The sequence below is a fragment of the Haliaeetus leucocephalus genome, unplaced genomic scaffold, assembly GCF_000737465.1.
Source record: "Haliaeetus leucocephalus isolate CR32 unplaced genomic scaffold, Haliaeetus_leucocephalus-4.0 Scaffold328, whole genome shotgun sequence".
NCBI lineage: Eukaryota > Metazoa > Chordata > Aves > Accipitriformes > Accipitridae > Haliaeetus > Haliaeetus leucocephalus.
In genome coordinates this window covers 4,787,286-4,804,247 of record NW_010972764.1, presented here as the reverse complement: position 1 = coordinate 4,804,247, position 16,962 = coordinate 4,787,286, and the positions used below count along the sequence as shown (strand labels likewise).

The following is a 16,962-nucleotide window of genomic DNA, read 5'->3' as shown; positions in this document are numbered from 1 at the left end:
GGGGGGGGGGGGGGGAACCCCCGGTGACTGGGTTCCCCCGCGGGGAGCTGGCTGCCGTGGGCTCCGGTGGGGGTCCCCGGGCTTCCCTCCTGCCTCTGACACTCGGGGGGGTCCCCCCAGCCTCAGGGTTTCCCTGCGGGGAAGCCGGGAGTGGGCTTTCTCTGCCTCGAGTGGGCTTTTTCTGCCGCGAGTGGGCACGGGAGGCTTCAATCGACGGAGGTTTTGGAAGCGGGGCTATTGCCAGGCTGCCCTTTTTTTTAAGGTCTGTTGGCGAAGCGCACGCTGTTAAGCAGAGGCGAGATGTTCCGACACAAAACGCGAAGTAACAGGGCTTAAGTCTCGAAAGCGGTCTGAGCTTCGCGTTCTCTCGGGGGTCTCGGCAGCTGCGTCGCGTCCGGCGAGGAAACCAAAGCAGAGACGCGTTGCTGCTTACTCAGGATAAACCCTAAAAATCAAAACTTTGGTCCGCTCCTGGTGTAAAACTAGCTGAATTTTATACAACGATATTTCACCAAATCGGCACGGCCCGCCTAGTGTCGACGCAGCCTTACGAACACAAGGTGTCCGGTATTAGTGCAGCGACTTCTGTGCGTGCGTTGTGCTCGTAGGTCGCCGGCAAAGCTCGCGTCTGTGTCGTGACTTCTGGTGACTGGCTGCGCGATTCCTTTAATCGCACCCCTTGCCGAAGCAGTTGCGCTCTCAGGGTTGTAAATACAGGCCAGGCATCTGTTTTACAGGACTCTGATTAAGCTGCAAAACCGTCCTTTGCCCTCATGAAATAACTTCCCTTGTGTCCTCCTCAGTGCTGCTGCTGGTGCTCCCACAAGAAAAATAAGTGATCTGTCTACCAGAATAGTAATTACTCAAATAAAAGAAGGTCATACACCTTACTACTTGTTAGCTTTTCATTTGTCAGATGACAAAAGTTCTGTCAAGCGCAATAAGAAGGAAGAAACGCGGGATTAACTTTCAAAACATCTGAGTTAAGTAGTAATATTGCGCTTTTTTTTTCCTTCCCTGTAGAGGATGTAGCCCTCGCCTTTCAAAAGCTTGCAAGCCGTGAGCAATACGGTAGTATTAGCCTAGCCTTGCAAAATGAATCTGAAGAGTCATTCGCTCTGACACAAAGTACAGTAGCGTGCCCTACATAAAGGTGAAGAAGAGAGTTAATGGTTTTGAGTCCCCTATTAGCCAAAATTACTTGCCCAGGGGAAAAAGCAAGTAAATTTTGCCAGTTTGTGTTAGTATTTCAGCATGTATTTATGTTAATTTGTGGTTGCTGCATGTGGACTTTGATCTTTCTTAAGAACTCTTGCTCCCTTTCAACATGTTGATATTACTTTAAAAGATCAGTAAGTATAGCACCTTGACTTTAATCTGCAACCAAAGTCCCACCCATAAGTATAAACATTTTCCTTTCCTCACACCGGAGCGTATGTAAATTGCATATAGGGAGCGGAAGGCACAATAGCAGAAATGCACTGGGCCTGACCCAGCTACCACAGAAGAACGTCTGTTCAAGGCACTGGATCAAGCCACTAGCTGGGTAATTTAATTTGTGCGAGGCAGACATCCTGCAGCTGCTCTTTACAAAAATATTTGCTGACTTATCTGGGAGAATTATTGTTCTCCTTAAAATAAGTTGCAGTGCGGAGAAGGAGGAGACTGGATGCCAGGCACAGGTAGCAGGCCTGGTCTGCTCTGCTCCTGTTTGGCAGTGACATGAGTCTGCTGATATAATTATGTTTTGGGAGAAAAGCTAGTAGTAGGTGAGAAGGGTATATCCTGGCCCTTCGTAGGGGTCCTTAGCGTTACCAAGGAGCCCCACTTCACTGCGCTGGAAGCCAGAGTATCTTCAGGTCTGGCTGTTGTAGAAAAATACTGTACAACTAAGAGGTGTTACAGGAAAAATCCCCCTGCGTTACTATTTCTCCCATATTTTTCCATAGCTAGGTGCTGATCGTAACCTGCTCTCAGTATAGGATGATGCTCGCTGGAACAATATGAGGCCATTGGGTAAGATACCTCTGGAGTGCAGGAATGCACGCGTCGCAGAGAAGGCACTCCTGTTGGGACTTGCCGCGTTCAGCGAGGTGTGGGATAACGCCGAGCTCCCGCCGATCGGCCGACGCTGCCGTCGTCGGAGGCTTAACAGCTTTTTGACTTCTCAGTCTTGCTGCCCGGTTTCCTTCCTCTGCTATTGCTTATATGGCTTTTATTCTTCTAGGATGACAAGCGGTTGTATCTGTCTCCAGAAGAGCCTTGATCTCCATCCCTAACTCAGTTTTCTAGCTCAGCCAATTAAAAAAACAAAAGGCTCTGAGTAAAGAATTAGGCTAGAAGAGTCAGCCCAGGAACTTACTCCCCAAAATGCTTTTATTCCTGGAAGATTATTAAAGTAATTACAAAGTTGCATTCTGAATACAGAGGAGAAGTGTTTTCTAAGACTTTTAAAACTACTTCAGGCTGTTGATTGATCTGTGCTACCTTTTGGTGTTTGAAGGAAGGTGGATGGTGGAATCATAACTTTTTCATTATATTTACCTAGTCATATTTTCATATATAAAGTGTTAAAACCTGTAGAAATCCCGGAGACCCATACTCAGAATTAAAAGTATGGATGTGTACAATAGAGCCATTTGGCTGTGTTGCTCAAAACAGCCTGAAAAAATCATTCCCATATGTTTTACCAACAGCTAGGGTGCTCGCGAGGGAGCAGTCTCCTGTGGTAGCTGAGGTCAGACTTCTTTTTTTCCAGTGAGAACGCATCCTTGCTAAAAGAGGATGTATGCCGTGAGGGAAGGAGGAGAGTAATTTCAAGGTGAGAAGGAACACAAGGACATTTTGCACAAAAAAGGCAGGAGAGGGAAGCTCAGACTGCCTCTTTGTCATCTGCAGTTCCCAAGCAGCGCTCACCAGGGCAGCAGGGGAAGTGGGTGCAGAAGTTGAGTTCATCTTCCCCCTCTTACGCGGGGAGTCACTTTGCCCAATATTTGTGGTGTGTTGCAGGCATGGCCGCTGTCCTTGTCACAGGAGGAGTGTGGCAGTTGCTGGCCCAGCTGAGGTCAGAGAGTGGTTGAGGTTGGGAGGGACTTCTGGAGGTCACCTTCTCCAAACCTGCCCTCCGAGCAGGCGCGCAGCTCCCGGGCAGCTTGCAGTACCGCGTGTGCAGCGGTGGCTGCAGCGATTGATTGCATTTAGCTATTGCCAAGCTTAAAAGACAGAGGATTCCAACCCCCCCCCCCCCCCCCAAATTTCCACAATTGGAAGAGAAGGGGGGAGGACAACTCTTATCTCCTGCCTTCTGTCTAGCATGTAGTTGATGTTGAAGGAGAGCGTTAGATGATGTTGAAGGAGAGCGTTAGATGACGTTGAAGGAGAGCGTTATGAAAGCATCGTCATCACAGAGGTCCTGCTCGTGTTTCCCTAATGCTGCACAGAGGTTTATTGGGAACTGCCAGGTAGCCTCTTTTGAGGCGCAGCAGATATTCTGTGCCCAGCATGCTTTTATTTTTAGCAGTACTGCTGGCACCTCCAGTTCAGAATGGTTTCCTTCATTTCTGCTTTCCACAGTTGCGCATATTTGCTTGTGTACCCTGTTTTACGGGCAGGGCTCCCAGCAAGTGTCCTGAAGGAGCAAGCGTTGAACCTCCCTCTGTGGGAAGGATACGGGGCAAAAATGAATTCTGAGGCTTTGAACTTCGCTTCAGGGAGAGCTGTCGGAGGAGGTATCTGCTGAGCCTGGAAGCTCTTATTTCAGGTACGCGGCTTGCGGCAAACTTTTCCTTGGTGTTCCCGTGCTGCAGCGTTTGGAAGATCGCTGCCTCCCAGCGCGGAGTCCTTCATGGAGACCTTGGAGATGTTCACCATCTCCTCTGCCACCAAGTGACCTTGGCACTGCCAAGTTTCAGCTCTTGAAGTGAAAATCTGGCGACGCTAATAAATTTCTGCATCAGTACACACAGGTTCTGGCTGGGCTGCGCAGCATAGCGTACGCATTTAGGACAATCTCGGAAGTCTCCTAGTTTTTGTTTAGAAGTGTTTTACTGATAGCACAAGCGTGGGTCTGATGTTCCAGCTTGTGATATTGGTGTACGCTTACACCAGCAAAGTTGCGTTTCAGACCGGTAGGGCAAAACCATCATCCCGTGAGCGACGGCGTGAAGGTTACGTTTCTGGAGGGCTTCTGAGTGCCAAAGCCGTGCTGAGCAGGAACAGTGCCTCTTTCCGCTGTTGACATTGGCTGCGTTTTCCAAAGTTTCTGAGCTGTGACTCCTTCTCATAATTAGGTTTTTTAAAAGCTGGTGGTTGTTTTGTCAACAGTTATTTTTAGGTTAATTAGAGAGCATTCTGTTTTGAGTAGAAAACGTTTCAAGGGGGCTCAGGACTACCTTACTGAGTCGGAAAGAAAAGAAAGTTTTTGCAGGTTTATTTCTGTAAGTTGGGAAATCACGTTCAGCTCATCGGTAGCACGTCATCGTGACTGCCTACTACATGTACTTCACATGTGCCTTTCATAAGATAGATTTGTGCAACTGAAGCATAGTTGTCGCTGGGCTGGAGCCTAGCAGCCCTGCTGGCACCACGAATATTGTAAAATGACACAAGAATTCTGTTAAAGCTGCAAAACCATAACTATTGAAATTGGCAATAGAGGCTCTACATTGTGCAGGGTCTGCTCGTGGTTTTTTAGGTATGTTCAGTCAGACTCCAACCAAAGGAGAGCTGTGAAACCCCCACCGTTACAGAAGTCTTGGCTGCTTCTGAGTCTTGGCTTTTTTTTACCTTCTGGTGACACCCTCGCTGAAATGTTACTTTTTGGTTTTTTGGTCTTTTCCCTAACTGTATGTTTGTGTCAGCACTTTGTGTGTAAGCTATTTTGCTCTAACCAGATTTTCTTCTTTATAAGTATTTTCATTTGATGAACTCTGTGTATGGGTGATACTGAAGGTTTTGAACCTCTTTGGTTCTTTTTTGGGTTTGGAGCTGTCGCATAACCTGCTGCCTGCTAAAAGGGAATTGTGTTTGAGAGCATGGCCAGTCCCAACTTATTTTTGAAGATGAGTGGCACAGGCTTTTCTCAGAAACGCTCCACAATTTTTTCCGTGGAGGCAGGAGAGGGAAGCAGAAAGGAAGAGGAGGGAGCTTGAGCTTTCTGTGTCATATGGAGATTATAACCATAATTATGCTGTCGATTGGCTTGGTTGTACCATGTTGTGCTTCTGCTATGGTGATTTTAGCTGAATCTTGGGTTTCAGCTTGGTAAGACCAATGTAGTCTCATGAATCTGTTTTTTGGCTTTAGAAGGTAGCTGAAGGAAAATTGGTGGGTCCTTGCCTCTGTGTGTGGGTGCACATGTGTATATTTATACAGTGTCACTGTGTTCGCACAGAACAAATCCAGACCTAACCCCTAGCAAGTGAATAACATGCCTGCTATTTTTTTCTTTTTTCTTTTTTTTTTCTTTTTTTTTTCCCCATTTTCTAGGGGAGCGAATATTGATGTTAAACTTCAAAAAAACCCCCGATTCTAGCAAGAGAAATGGCTTTTTGTGTCCCTGGGAGGGGGGATGCAGCCCCAGTGGAAGATGCTGCAGTCTGCTGCGAGGGGCGAGAGCAGCAGCCCCATCCCTTGCACGCCCAGCACGGTGACTGCGTGCCCGTGGCAGTTCTGGAGGGAAGTGTGTCCTCTGGGTAGTTTGATCTCACCAACGTTTTTGGCCGCAGGGCTGGTATTTTTCCTTAGTGAATCACAGTCCCCAGCTGTGGTCAGAGCCAAGAACATAGTTTTGGGTGGAGCCCAGTAGAAGGGCAGGAGGTAAAAAGTCACTCTGAATTAAGATTTTTGCTGAGGAGGTGGGAAGAATTACCAGCATTAAGTCACTAATTGTGGCTACTTTACAATTTTGGGATGTGACCTCAAAACTTGCTAGATTGATTATGACTTCAGGGTTGTGTGCGAGGGTCATGGCTTAGGCGTTCTCATTTCTCTTGATCTTCCTGTTATTTATCATTACATGACATTTTAAACCATTAGTGAGACATGAAGGAGGATGTCTTAGTGGTGGGGCAACAGTTCAGGGCAAGTTACTGGTTTTTGGGTATCCTTGGTTCAAATTCTGCATGGTGGTGCTTTTTTTTAAATTATTTAGGATTTTCTGAGATGTCCTGTGTATGTCTGAAATTTGAGCATTACCCATTGGTCATATTTACTGTAATGCAACTTTGTTTTGGACAACCCGCTGGTTAAGAATGGTTAAGTGGATTATCCTTTTGGTTGGAAGTCCATTAAGTAGCTCAAACACTCCACTTTAAAAGAGACAGGACTTTTCAAAGTTTGGATGCAGAATGGGAACTGATATTAGCTGTCCTCCAGATCTGCCTTGTGAAGTAAACTATATCCATGCTGAAGAAGAAATTACCGCTTTATTACATGGAAAATATGATCTTTATATTGGAAAAGTATAGTGGGAAAGATTTGTTAGGACAGAAGGAATGAGGAAAGATTACTACTATTTCTAAAAGTACCTGTAAGAAGTAGGAGGATGTTGGGGGAGAACGTACTGTCTACTCCTAGACTCATTTCTGCAGAGTCAGTGATCGAGAATGTCATCTCAGGTAGGTCCAGATATGGTTTCTGCTCATGTTTTATGTCCTCAGCTGGACAGCAGATGTAGAGCCTGTCATTCCATGGACATCCAGACTGGCCAAGCACTTTCCCACTGCAAACCAGTGACTGACTGGGGAAGGCTGCTGAGTTGTTTCAGCTGTAAACATGCCACACCTGTGCTTGTTTTAATGGTAATTGTAAATACTTGCTCTCTATTTAGGTGCTGTTTTCCTTTGCAGCCAAATGACTGCTTTTTCAGTCTGGTCTGTAAAAGCTTTCTTACTTGGTAGGAAGTTTAGAGGGTTGGGGTTTTTTTGGTTTTTTTTTTAATTGAATTCTCAAACATGAGTGATGTTGGAGGAACTTGATAATGTATGTTTTTCCTTGTTGAATAGCTTACTAGGAACAGACTCAATTTTGGTTCAGTTTTGAAGCATGACAGAAATTAGGGTATGTTTGATTTTACTGACCAAAGTTAACATTTCCATTTTGTGTAAACACCTCTATAGAGGGGTTTAACCCACAGTTTCTATATGAGATCTTGTAATTTTTCCTAGTGAGCAATTGTGCTTAGTTATTTTTCACTAAGAAAGAGCAGTTGCAGTCAGTAACGGGAAAAAAAAAAAACAAAGAACACTCCAGCCCTGTTAAGGCTTTGAGGAAAACTTTGCAGTTTGCCCTTGTGTATGGAAGGAAGCCTTCAAAAGAAAAAGGTACTGGTCACTTGGATGGTTTTCTGAACTTGCACTGAAAATTCAGATCTAATATATCTTAAGTTGGGTTTCTTATGTGTGTCAGTGGCCCTTCCCCCAGAGGGTAAATATAAGCACGTTGGAGCAGAGCCTAAATGTGGAGGTCAGTAGAATACCTTTTAGTCCTTCTAGAATTAATGGCATGCTGAAGGAGAACATCCTGGAGGACAGACTTTATCAATCTCCTGTACCATCCAGTGGCCTGCCAGACTTCAGAGTTGAACAGGGTTCCCATATTTGTATGTCAATACACTTTAGCAAATACTTAAATTGCTTTGGTGGGGCATTTCGCCTAGTTTATGGTATCAGACTTTCTTTTCTTTGGAAGTATGTAATCTTCATCTTGTGGTGAGCCTCGCTTGAGATTTTTGAGTGAATATTAAGCGAAGGAGAATATTGAAGAAATCAATATTTTCTTTAACCCATCTGTTAGATGGGTTAAATCTTTCTGTGAAATTATGTGGGTTTTGGTTGTGTTTTGTTCCAAATGAGGGAAAGAGGAAGGAAGAGAAGGGAGGTCAGTGGCAGACTGCAGGAGCCAGGCTGTGCCTTCACACATGATCCTGGCCGATGGCATGCACAGGGTTGGAGGACTTGGGAAATAAAAGGCTAAGTGCACTTTGATGTGTTGGTGCTGCCTTTTCCTATATATTCTTGGGAAACTATTCTTAATCCTTTATTACAGGTCAGTGATACAAGAGTGTGTTAATACGAGTCTCTGTTTTGTTTTGGAGAATGCCCTTATGGCAGATGCCATAAGGACAGCTTAGCAGGGGAAAATGTTTAGTTGTTGCTTTTTCTCCTGGGGGCAAAACTACATTCCCACCCTGGGCAAGTTAGCCCAACGGCTTTTTATTGCGGCACGTCTGCCTCTATACTGGGGTAGTCGTTAAAAAGTACTGAGGGGTTTTTGGGTTGTTTTTTATGTTAACTTCTTGACACGGTAATGTTGGCAGAATGGCACCCTGCTGCCCAAGCCTGCCATCATGGTCTCAAAGTCAGGATTGATTTTGGTGCCTGTAGCATAACCTCGGGTAGAGATCTGAGGCTCAAGTGCTTGATGAGCGCTAGCTGCCAATAACTCCAGCTGGAATTCCAAAGCGAAGTATTTCTGAAAGTTGTCATCAAAGTTAACACCCCAAACCATTTGGCCCTCTTTCTCTTACAAACCTTCAAAAGGCTTTAGAAAACTCGTTTTGATGAACTTTCCAGCATCTGGAGAAAACTTTTCTGTAGTTCTTGAAATGATGTTGGACTGCGAAAGTGGTGCTGCTGGCAAAGCCTTGCATAGTTTTGATGTTGTGCGCTGCATGCGTCTATTATCCTCCTTCCCGACCTTGCTAACAGAAATGCAGGGTTTCTCTGGAAAGATTCTCATGCTTCCTCTTTGCATTCAGCCAAACTGGCCCTGGTTTTGGGGACTGGAGATAAGAGAAGTTTATTCCTTGTTTTGAAAAAGTATTGATGTTTATAGCATTATCGGAAATGGATTATTTGGTCCTATTTTAGTTGCTGTTGTTTAGCGTGCCATTGAAATGTTTACTCAGATGAAGTTAAATATATGTGTTAAGAGAATGGGATTGTTTTTCTTATGGAGTTGTTTATCTTGAGGAAAAGTCAAATCCCTTTGTTTAATGTACCCGTCTGGTTTACAGAAGCAGTGGAGATCATTTCTATTTGACCATTTTAGTGGGTCAAAAACCAACTGTGTATCTTGGTTAGGGTATATTTTTATTTGCTTCAGAAAGGAGCCAAGTTGGCAGAATGCCGGAGTTCACGTCAGGACGAGGAGCAGACGCTGATTCTGTAGGTTAGGCTTCTTGCTTTGTTGGTCGTCCTCTCGGATCTCTTCCCCTTATTAAATATAGACTGTGGTTTTGGGTTTAGGGTTTATCTCCTCATTACAGTTCTCTGGTGATGGGTGCGATGGATAGGTTGGTTTGGTGTGTGCAATTATGTTCCCTAGAAGAAAAGGAGAGCGTCGTTTACAGCAGGGCTTTGAAGGGTGGCATTTCCTGCTGCTTTTCAGACTGTCTACCAGGAGGAGCGTCCGATGAAGCAAGCTCTTTGTTGTTGAAAATCCCAGAATCAGATTCTGCTGTGTGATACTTGATAAGCTATTTTCAGGAATAAACAAACGCAGCCGATCCATGCTAGAAAATATAATTCACACAACAGCCCCTTTTTTCCCCCCTCGCAATGACATTTCTAACACTTCGCGCGCTAAATCTGAGAAGTTTTAACAGATGGCGGATGGGATTTTGCCATAAAGTTGCACAGTGCTTGCAGCAAAAGGGCGATTCTCTGGTTTGTGTTAGTTTTGCGAGTCTCTATTCCTAATTTCTATTTCTTTTGCGCCGTTTCTGCCATCATTTTGCTTTGGCAATTCGGTACCTTAAATGGCTACAGCCCTGGTGCAGTAGTAAACTCCCTGGAGTTTTGTACAGAAGCCCATGAATAAACATAATTGCAATGTAATGAAATACTTGTGTTTAAACGCTTACTGTATATTTACACCTTTGTCAGTAGGATGCCTTTGTACCGTGCCATTAAGGTGGAGGTGCCATCAGTAGCTGGTGGAGGACAGAGGGTGGTACCCAAATCTGTGTATTTTCTTGTGAGCGTCCTGTGGTCCTTTGTTGGTGGCTTGTTCCTTAGCAGTCCTTACTGGGATGCTTGAGCGCGAAGGGAAAACGTTGAGTCGTGGGATCCTTTTTCTTTGGGTAAGGATTCAGCATTTACTGCGTTCCAGGTGCTTCTGGAGTCAGGCAGATGCAAGCTGTAATCCTGAATTTTGATTTCTTGAACTTGCGCGCTGCTGACAGAAACACTCCTTTATATTGCTTGCAGATATTTGACCTGAAAAGTGCGCAGTCCCTTTATGCAGTCAGAGAGACCACAAAAGCTTTGCTGTTTTCATGGGATTTTTGTTTTTTTTCCGCTGGAAAGCCACAGAGCTTTTGGTGCGCAGCATCAGCTGCGGCCATCCCGGAGCACAGGGATGCGCCTCCTGATCGGCGTGTGGATGGGAGTCGTCTCTCCTTAGGAAAGAAGAGTTGGGTGAGCGTTCATCGGTGGCTAAATTGAAGGGACAAGAAGGGCTCGAGGCAGCAAAGGTCCGGACGCCTGCAGCGTGGGACCGTGGGTGACACGGCTGTGGGGATGTCCCAAGGCGTTCCTGCGGGAAGCGGAGGAGAGGAGCTGGCGTCGGGCTCTGAGCAGGAGTGGAGGCTTTCGCAGGACTGCTGCTCAAAGGGCTCTCTCCTCGCTGGACCGGGCACTGCTTTAAAATGCATAAATTAAGCTTTCTTTTGGCTTTGCAATTCCTGTCGGAGTCGGAGAATAATCTTCTGTTGCTGTCCTGAGGCCAGCTGGAGTTTTCCTAGCTGTAGGTTTGGAGTGTATTTTTTTCTGGTTGGGTCTCTGGTATTGTAAAGGCCAACATTTTGGAAAGTCTGGCTTTTCAGGATGGTCTTTTTAGATTATTTTTTTTTGGTGGTATTGAGCAATGGCGTGCTTCTGGATGGTTTCACGTAGGCTTATTGGAGAAATCTGGGGTTATTCTTGAGAAAGCTGCAGTAATTTATGTCCTAAAAAATAAGACTTTGGCATTTGTTAGTACTGCTCTGTCGGTGGCAATATTATTGTAGTAAAAATTGTCATTTTTACTTTTATTGACACTGAAATGCCTACTTTAATTTTGTTGTCATGTGATCATCTTCTCCCCTAATTTTGTTCCAGATGCTGTACCAGAGTAACTAGTAGTCAGTGAGTTGTTCTTTCTTTCGAGAAGAACAGCCATGGTACTACCACTTGCTCTGGAGGAAACAATTGGATTTTTATCAGATCTTTGTAATTGTTAGAAGAGGGAGAAATTTCAAGAGATCTCTGTCAGATGGCGAGAGCTTTACCTGAGAGTGCCGGAGGTAGCCTGTGCTTGGGACCATTGGGAAATCTGCTTTTTACATCTTTACCTGTGGAAGGGTCTGAGAACACCTGGAAGCTAGGATGCTCCTTGTACGTGCCTTAAAAAAGAAAAGGCTTTGTCAGTAAGCTCAAAGCTATGGCCGTATGAGCTGCTGCTTCTTTTGTGGGTGTGTATATTTATTTAGCTTGCTGATATTTTATTGTACTCCAGCTGCAATGCTGTGTGCTCTTGCTTCTTTCCCTATTACCAACGAAGAGGAGAGGGGTGGGGGAAAACAATACCTTGTACTCCTTGCCGCTGCGGATCTAAATATGACATTTGTGCCTTCTTTTTATAGTAATCTGTTGTTCCTTGCTAATGCTGATGTTTCCTAATGTTCTTGTATATTGCATGTGCTTTTTTCCATTTCTTAAATTTAAGTAAATTATTTGGTGCACCTGGGAGACTGTCTGCATAGGAGGAAACATATGACAATGAGTTGCTTTAGGATTATTTCAAAGCAAAAAAATTGCAATTGGTTTGTCCGTCTGCTCCCTCTTTCTGACTTTTGCAGTTGGAATTAACTGGAACAGTAAAAAAAAAAAAAAATAAAAAAAATTGCCTTTTGTTTGTTTGTTTATTTTTCAATGACCTGGGAAGCTTGTTGACAGCTCAAAAGCCACGCTGAGCAAAAATAACAAAAACATCTGAATAGCTGAAAGCTTAAAGTCCCTGCTGGAAAGGCGGTTTGTTGAGGAGCAAAAATAAGTTCAGAAGTGGTAACCATTAGTGGCTATAAATAAAGAGTTACTCATTTAGGCTCTCAGGCAGATAAAAGAGAGAAGTTGTTCCAGTTTTTCATCTTTACCGTGTGGTAAAAAGTAAGGTATGTCATGCCCTGCCGTTTTTTAGATAGCTTTAAAAATAGCTGCACTTGTGCTGTTTTCTGCTCAAAGAAAGGTCTTCAAGTATAGTTGCATAAAAGGCAAAAGCTGTTTGGTCCCAGTCTGAAACAAATACATGATTAATAAGTTGTGTTCCCTGCAGGGCAGTGTCGCTATTATGTCAGTACGCTTACAGTTTTGATAAAACACTGAATTTTATTCTAAAACGATATCTGAGATAGTGTGAGCAATATGGAAGCAGGGTAGGGAGTAGCTAATGTGTACCTAGTGGGTCAGTAGGTCTCGTCTTTTGGAAAATAAAACGTGGTCTGCAACTTCATGACGGAGCAGGCTGGTTTTCTTCCTTGAGGACAGCTGCTGTGGCGATGAGGAGGATGCCACAGACCGGGGTGAAGTAGGGATGCGCTGAGGGACCCTGGAAGAGCCCTCCAGACCCTTTCCCCAGGTTTGAGAACGGCTTCAGTGGGGAGGCAGGTTTTCCTGGTCTCCAGGTGTTGGGGTTAACTTTTTCCAGAGGGGCACCTTGTGCAGTCTGGGTCATTGGGTTTCTTCAGTTGTACTGCGTAGGGTGCTGATACCACAAATTACGTTTTTAGTTGAAAGTCTTTGTTTAAAGAAGCAGCTGCCTTTTATGCTTGGCTGTGTTTCAGCCTAATTAAGTGAGGAACCTGGGGGCCTGCACGAATAGCTAAATAATAATTAACCTCTGCTTGACTTCACTGGTGTAGAACTAGGACGTTCATCCTCACACCTAGATTTCTTCTGCCTTGGTGTTGACTGACCAAGCACTGACACTTGTCGTGTCCTCTTTCCCCTTTAACACCAAGTGCGTTTGTGGACACGTTACGCTTCTCAGGCTTCTTTTGGAAAGTAATAATAAAGATGCAATGCTCTCGGGCTTATCCTGAGTCAGAAGAAGTTTGGTTTTGAGTGTCCTACTTGCCGTGGCTCCGTACAAGTGTGTTTTGCAGAGCAGCTCTCCAGCGGCGGAGAGGGCTGTTACAAAGGTCTCCTAGAGCTGCGGGGAGTAGAGGTGAGCAGACCGTTCCTGGTCGTGAGCTTTGCTTCTCTTATCAGTAGACGTTGGCGCTTTCCAAACAAGTGGCTGCGATAGCGGCTTCTGGCTGGGTGGGAGGGGGAACTTGTTGGTGAAGGAAGGGCGTGCGGCTGGGTAGGTTTAAAGGCGCAGGAGAGTTTTAGGGTTTTGGTGATCTATAGCTAAGCAATGTGATCATGGCTAAAGATAACAAACCCAAAATAAGCAGTGGGAGAAAGCGTTGAGGCTTGGGTTTCTACAGTGTGACGCCTTGACTTGCATAGTACCGGGATGTGTAATTTTTTCCATGGAGATTTATCTCCTGAAGTTGTTCTGCTTAAAATAAGTAAAGAGATCTTGATTCAGCGAGGTTGGTAATCCCAGGGTGAATGTGGGACGCACCGTTCCACCTGAATTAGAGAAGAGTTGTAATGTATTTAAAATTAAGCATGTTGTGTAATATCTTGTGGTTTTGGCTTCTGGCTGGGCACAAGTCACTTGGCTTCCTAAACATCACAGTCCAAGCTTGCCACGGGAGGGTTAATGAACATCTGGGGAAAGATGTTCCTGACTGGGGGGGCGCATGTGACAACTGGATGATCTTTAATGGTCCCTTCCAACCCAATCCAGTCTATGAGTCTGTGAACACCATCCCTGCTGGGACTCGGGAAACCCCCAAAACTCTACTTAACAGTAACTGGTCAAAATGACTAAAACCCAGTGGGTAAGCACTGCTGATCTTGGTACAAATTACTTTTAAGTAGCAGTGACCGTGGTTCAAGCATGCTCTCACGCTTGCTGCTGAGCGCACACGGAATCGCCCTTCTCCGTCGCCGCTGAGACTCCCGGGCGGGCGGCAGCGGGTGTCGCAGCCCCCTGTAAAGGCGTCCTCGTCCTGCCTCGTCCCCCTTTTCCCCAGGAGCGCTGGTGCTGCTGTGTCCGTACCCTGCGGGACGAGGGCAGGGAGTCTCTGCCACAATCGGGTCTCTGTGCTCTCCGCACAGATGCCGCTTTGTTAACGAATAACTTGTCTAACTTACCACTGTTTTTTAACCCGCCTCGCGATCAATGTTACGTTGATTTGTGCATTGACTGTAGAGCTCTTTTATTGCAGCCATGTTCCTGGAAAGCTCAAAATGAGGATTTTTTTATTTGTACTTAATTTTTTTTTTTTTTTAAATGAAGCCATCTCCTTACCAATGCAGTGCATGGCATATGTTGAGGGAAGAACATTTACCGCTGGTGACTTTTGTAGTGGAGATGTTCAGAACTGACTCTGAAGTTCTGTAGGAGATTTTTTTGCTTTTTAGGAAGCTGTCCTTAAGAGACAACTGGCTTTGGAAGAGTACAAATGTTGCTACCATATCGGCCCACAGAAGTCTGAGTCTCAATGATGCTTCCTTTAATTTAGCGGAAAGGAAGCGGAGCAGTGTGTGAAGTGAGGAGCAAAGGAGAGCGTGTCTTGTAGTGCCTAACTCTGCTGAAGAAATTGAGTTGCATTAGGACTGGGTAAGGGTAATTACATGCCAGCCTGTGTCCTTTAGGCACCAGATGGTAGCATGAGAGCTCCTTTTAGGAGAAAAAAAGTCTCAAGTTGGAGGCATTGTGTAGAAAATAGACTTATTGGGCATCGCTCTCTTCTTGAAACGAGCAAGACACTGCCGCGTCTGACATTATACGTTATGGTGTAAAGTAAAGTAGTGGCTGAGTTTTACAGGTCAAGTGATGTTCCAGACCTGTGGCACAGCACTGTCTGCGTTACTCACCCACTGCTTCGGGAGCAGCGGCTGTGGAGGTGTGCGCGCTCGCGGCGATCCACGACCAGCCCATGCTCGCTCTTGAATATTCGAGAATCGACTTGCTGGGAAAAATTTCTGCTGGAAGCTTCTTTTCGCAGCAGAAGGACCATTGAATGTAATCACATCTTTTCTTTCTGTAAATGTGTCCATAAGTTATTTTTAGGTGAAAAATAAATGGATACGATTTTATCCAAGGGAGAGACTTGTACAGTATATTGGGGTAAAAAAAACCAACCCAAACAGACTTCTTGCAAGTTGGCTGAAGTTGTGTATACCCCTGGAAGTTGGATTTGTTTGAGATGGGTCTTAATGTGATCTGGAGGAATTAAAATGAAGCACGTGTCTCTGCATACTTCTAGCTATGGGCCTAGATTTTGTAGTTGTCCCATACAAATGGGATCTTGCTTATGTGAATGCGAGGTGGGGATTTAGCTCCTAGGAGAAGAAAACATCGTGAAAGCATGTGTATATCTGAAAATACACACAGAAGTTCTGACGGTCATGTTTGTGCATAAACAAACATGCTCGTGGCTATCTGAAGATGAAGGGGAACTGAAAACGTGAGCAAAACAATTTTGTATAGGCGCTCTCTTCAAAAGATCTCGGTTCAGTGATAAACACGCTGCCAGAGTTCAGCTGTGCTTGTCGTACGCGTGAGCAGCTAGAATTATGATGAAGTTATAGGCACTTCTTCAAAACAAAGACAAGTTGATACTTGAAACAACAGGGAAATTGTAGGAAGACTGGCCCATGAGCAAGAGGGAAGGTGATGTCATGTGAACGCTGTCGTGGGATTTGGATGATTTAAACTGCATCGATGCATCTGCCAAAGGCTTGCAGCCCTCAACAAGTCATTCACTCTGCTTTTGCCTCGGTTCTCTATTTGCAAAATACTGCAGGATTTTTCATTTCCAACATCTTTTTCCCTTTTTCTGGGTAGAGAGGTGTAGTGCCCTCACTGGGTCCTTGTGCCAATGCAAATAAAACCAGATCTACTGCCCGTGCTAAGCAAGGAGCCAAGTTCTGGGTGACTTCCTTGGTGAAGGAGCCGGCACATGGTCCTTGTGGTTTGTAATATTTTCCGCTGCACACACAAAAGTGGTGTGGAGCTCCAAGGACTCAAAATTCATTTCCTTACAGGTGAGGAAATCTCTGTTCCTCCCTGCAGAATGAAGTATTTTATATGCTGCATGAGGGGTTAAAGGTAGTATGTGCAGTAAGCAGAAAGTTATTGTTCCATTTTGAGTTTCTTTATGCCTTCTTTGAAAAGGAAATTGGTTCTATTTAAGGCCAAGTCTTTTTGACCAGCCAAGTCAAAGCTTGGAGGAAGCTAATACGGAGCTGGCAGTGGAGGAATGCATTGCTAAATGTATTGCTACTGCAACATTTATTTGCGGTGAAGAGTAAGTGGCTTTTCGTGATTCCTACTGTCCTAGAGTTAAGGAGCGCTGCAGGGGCACGAGCTTCAGTAGAACTGTTGTGTGGGGTTGGGTTTCCTGATAATAATGAGCAAGATGCTGCTCAGATGTTCTGCTGCTCTGGGATTAATGGTAACAGGCTGTTTTTTTGATTTTTGAAGAGTAAAAATACCATTTTAGCTAAAGCAGTCTGAGTAATTAGTAACATGCTTAAAAACATTCACTTTTTTTGAAATGACACTTCTGAGAGTAATTCAGTAGGGATAGGTACCCCTCCAGGTGACCAAGTTTGAGCATTTTTCCCAAAGGAGGCTGGGGCTGAAGAAGCACACGTTCATTCTTGGGTGTGCGTCATGTTCACATCAGCTGAAATCAAGTACGTGTTCTTTCTGAATAAGGAGGCTTTCCTGAATCCTCTTCTGTTCTACAGTAATTTGCCAATAATGCTTCTCTTTGCACAATTCCATGCTTCAGCATTTGTGGAAAAGTTGTTTTTTCGATGGTGTTTAGGTAATTTCATTTTACCTAAGAGTTAC

General features: G+C 44.8%; 1 protein-coding gene across 1 annotated transcript in view; it reads right to left on the bottom strand.

Moving 5' to 3' along the window:
- Positions 1–15,039, bottom strand: part of LOC104834288 — a 41,970-nt gene extending 26,931 nt beyond the window's left edge. Inside the window, 3 exon segments of the mRNA XM_010571477.1 lie at positions 11,273–11,386; positions 14,003–14,155; positions 14,976–15,039. Coding sequence (XP_010569779.1) covers positions 11,273–11,386; positions 14,003–14,155; positions 14,976–15,039 — 331 coding nt within the window.
- Positions 15,040–16,962: the final 1,923 nt, after the last annotated feature.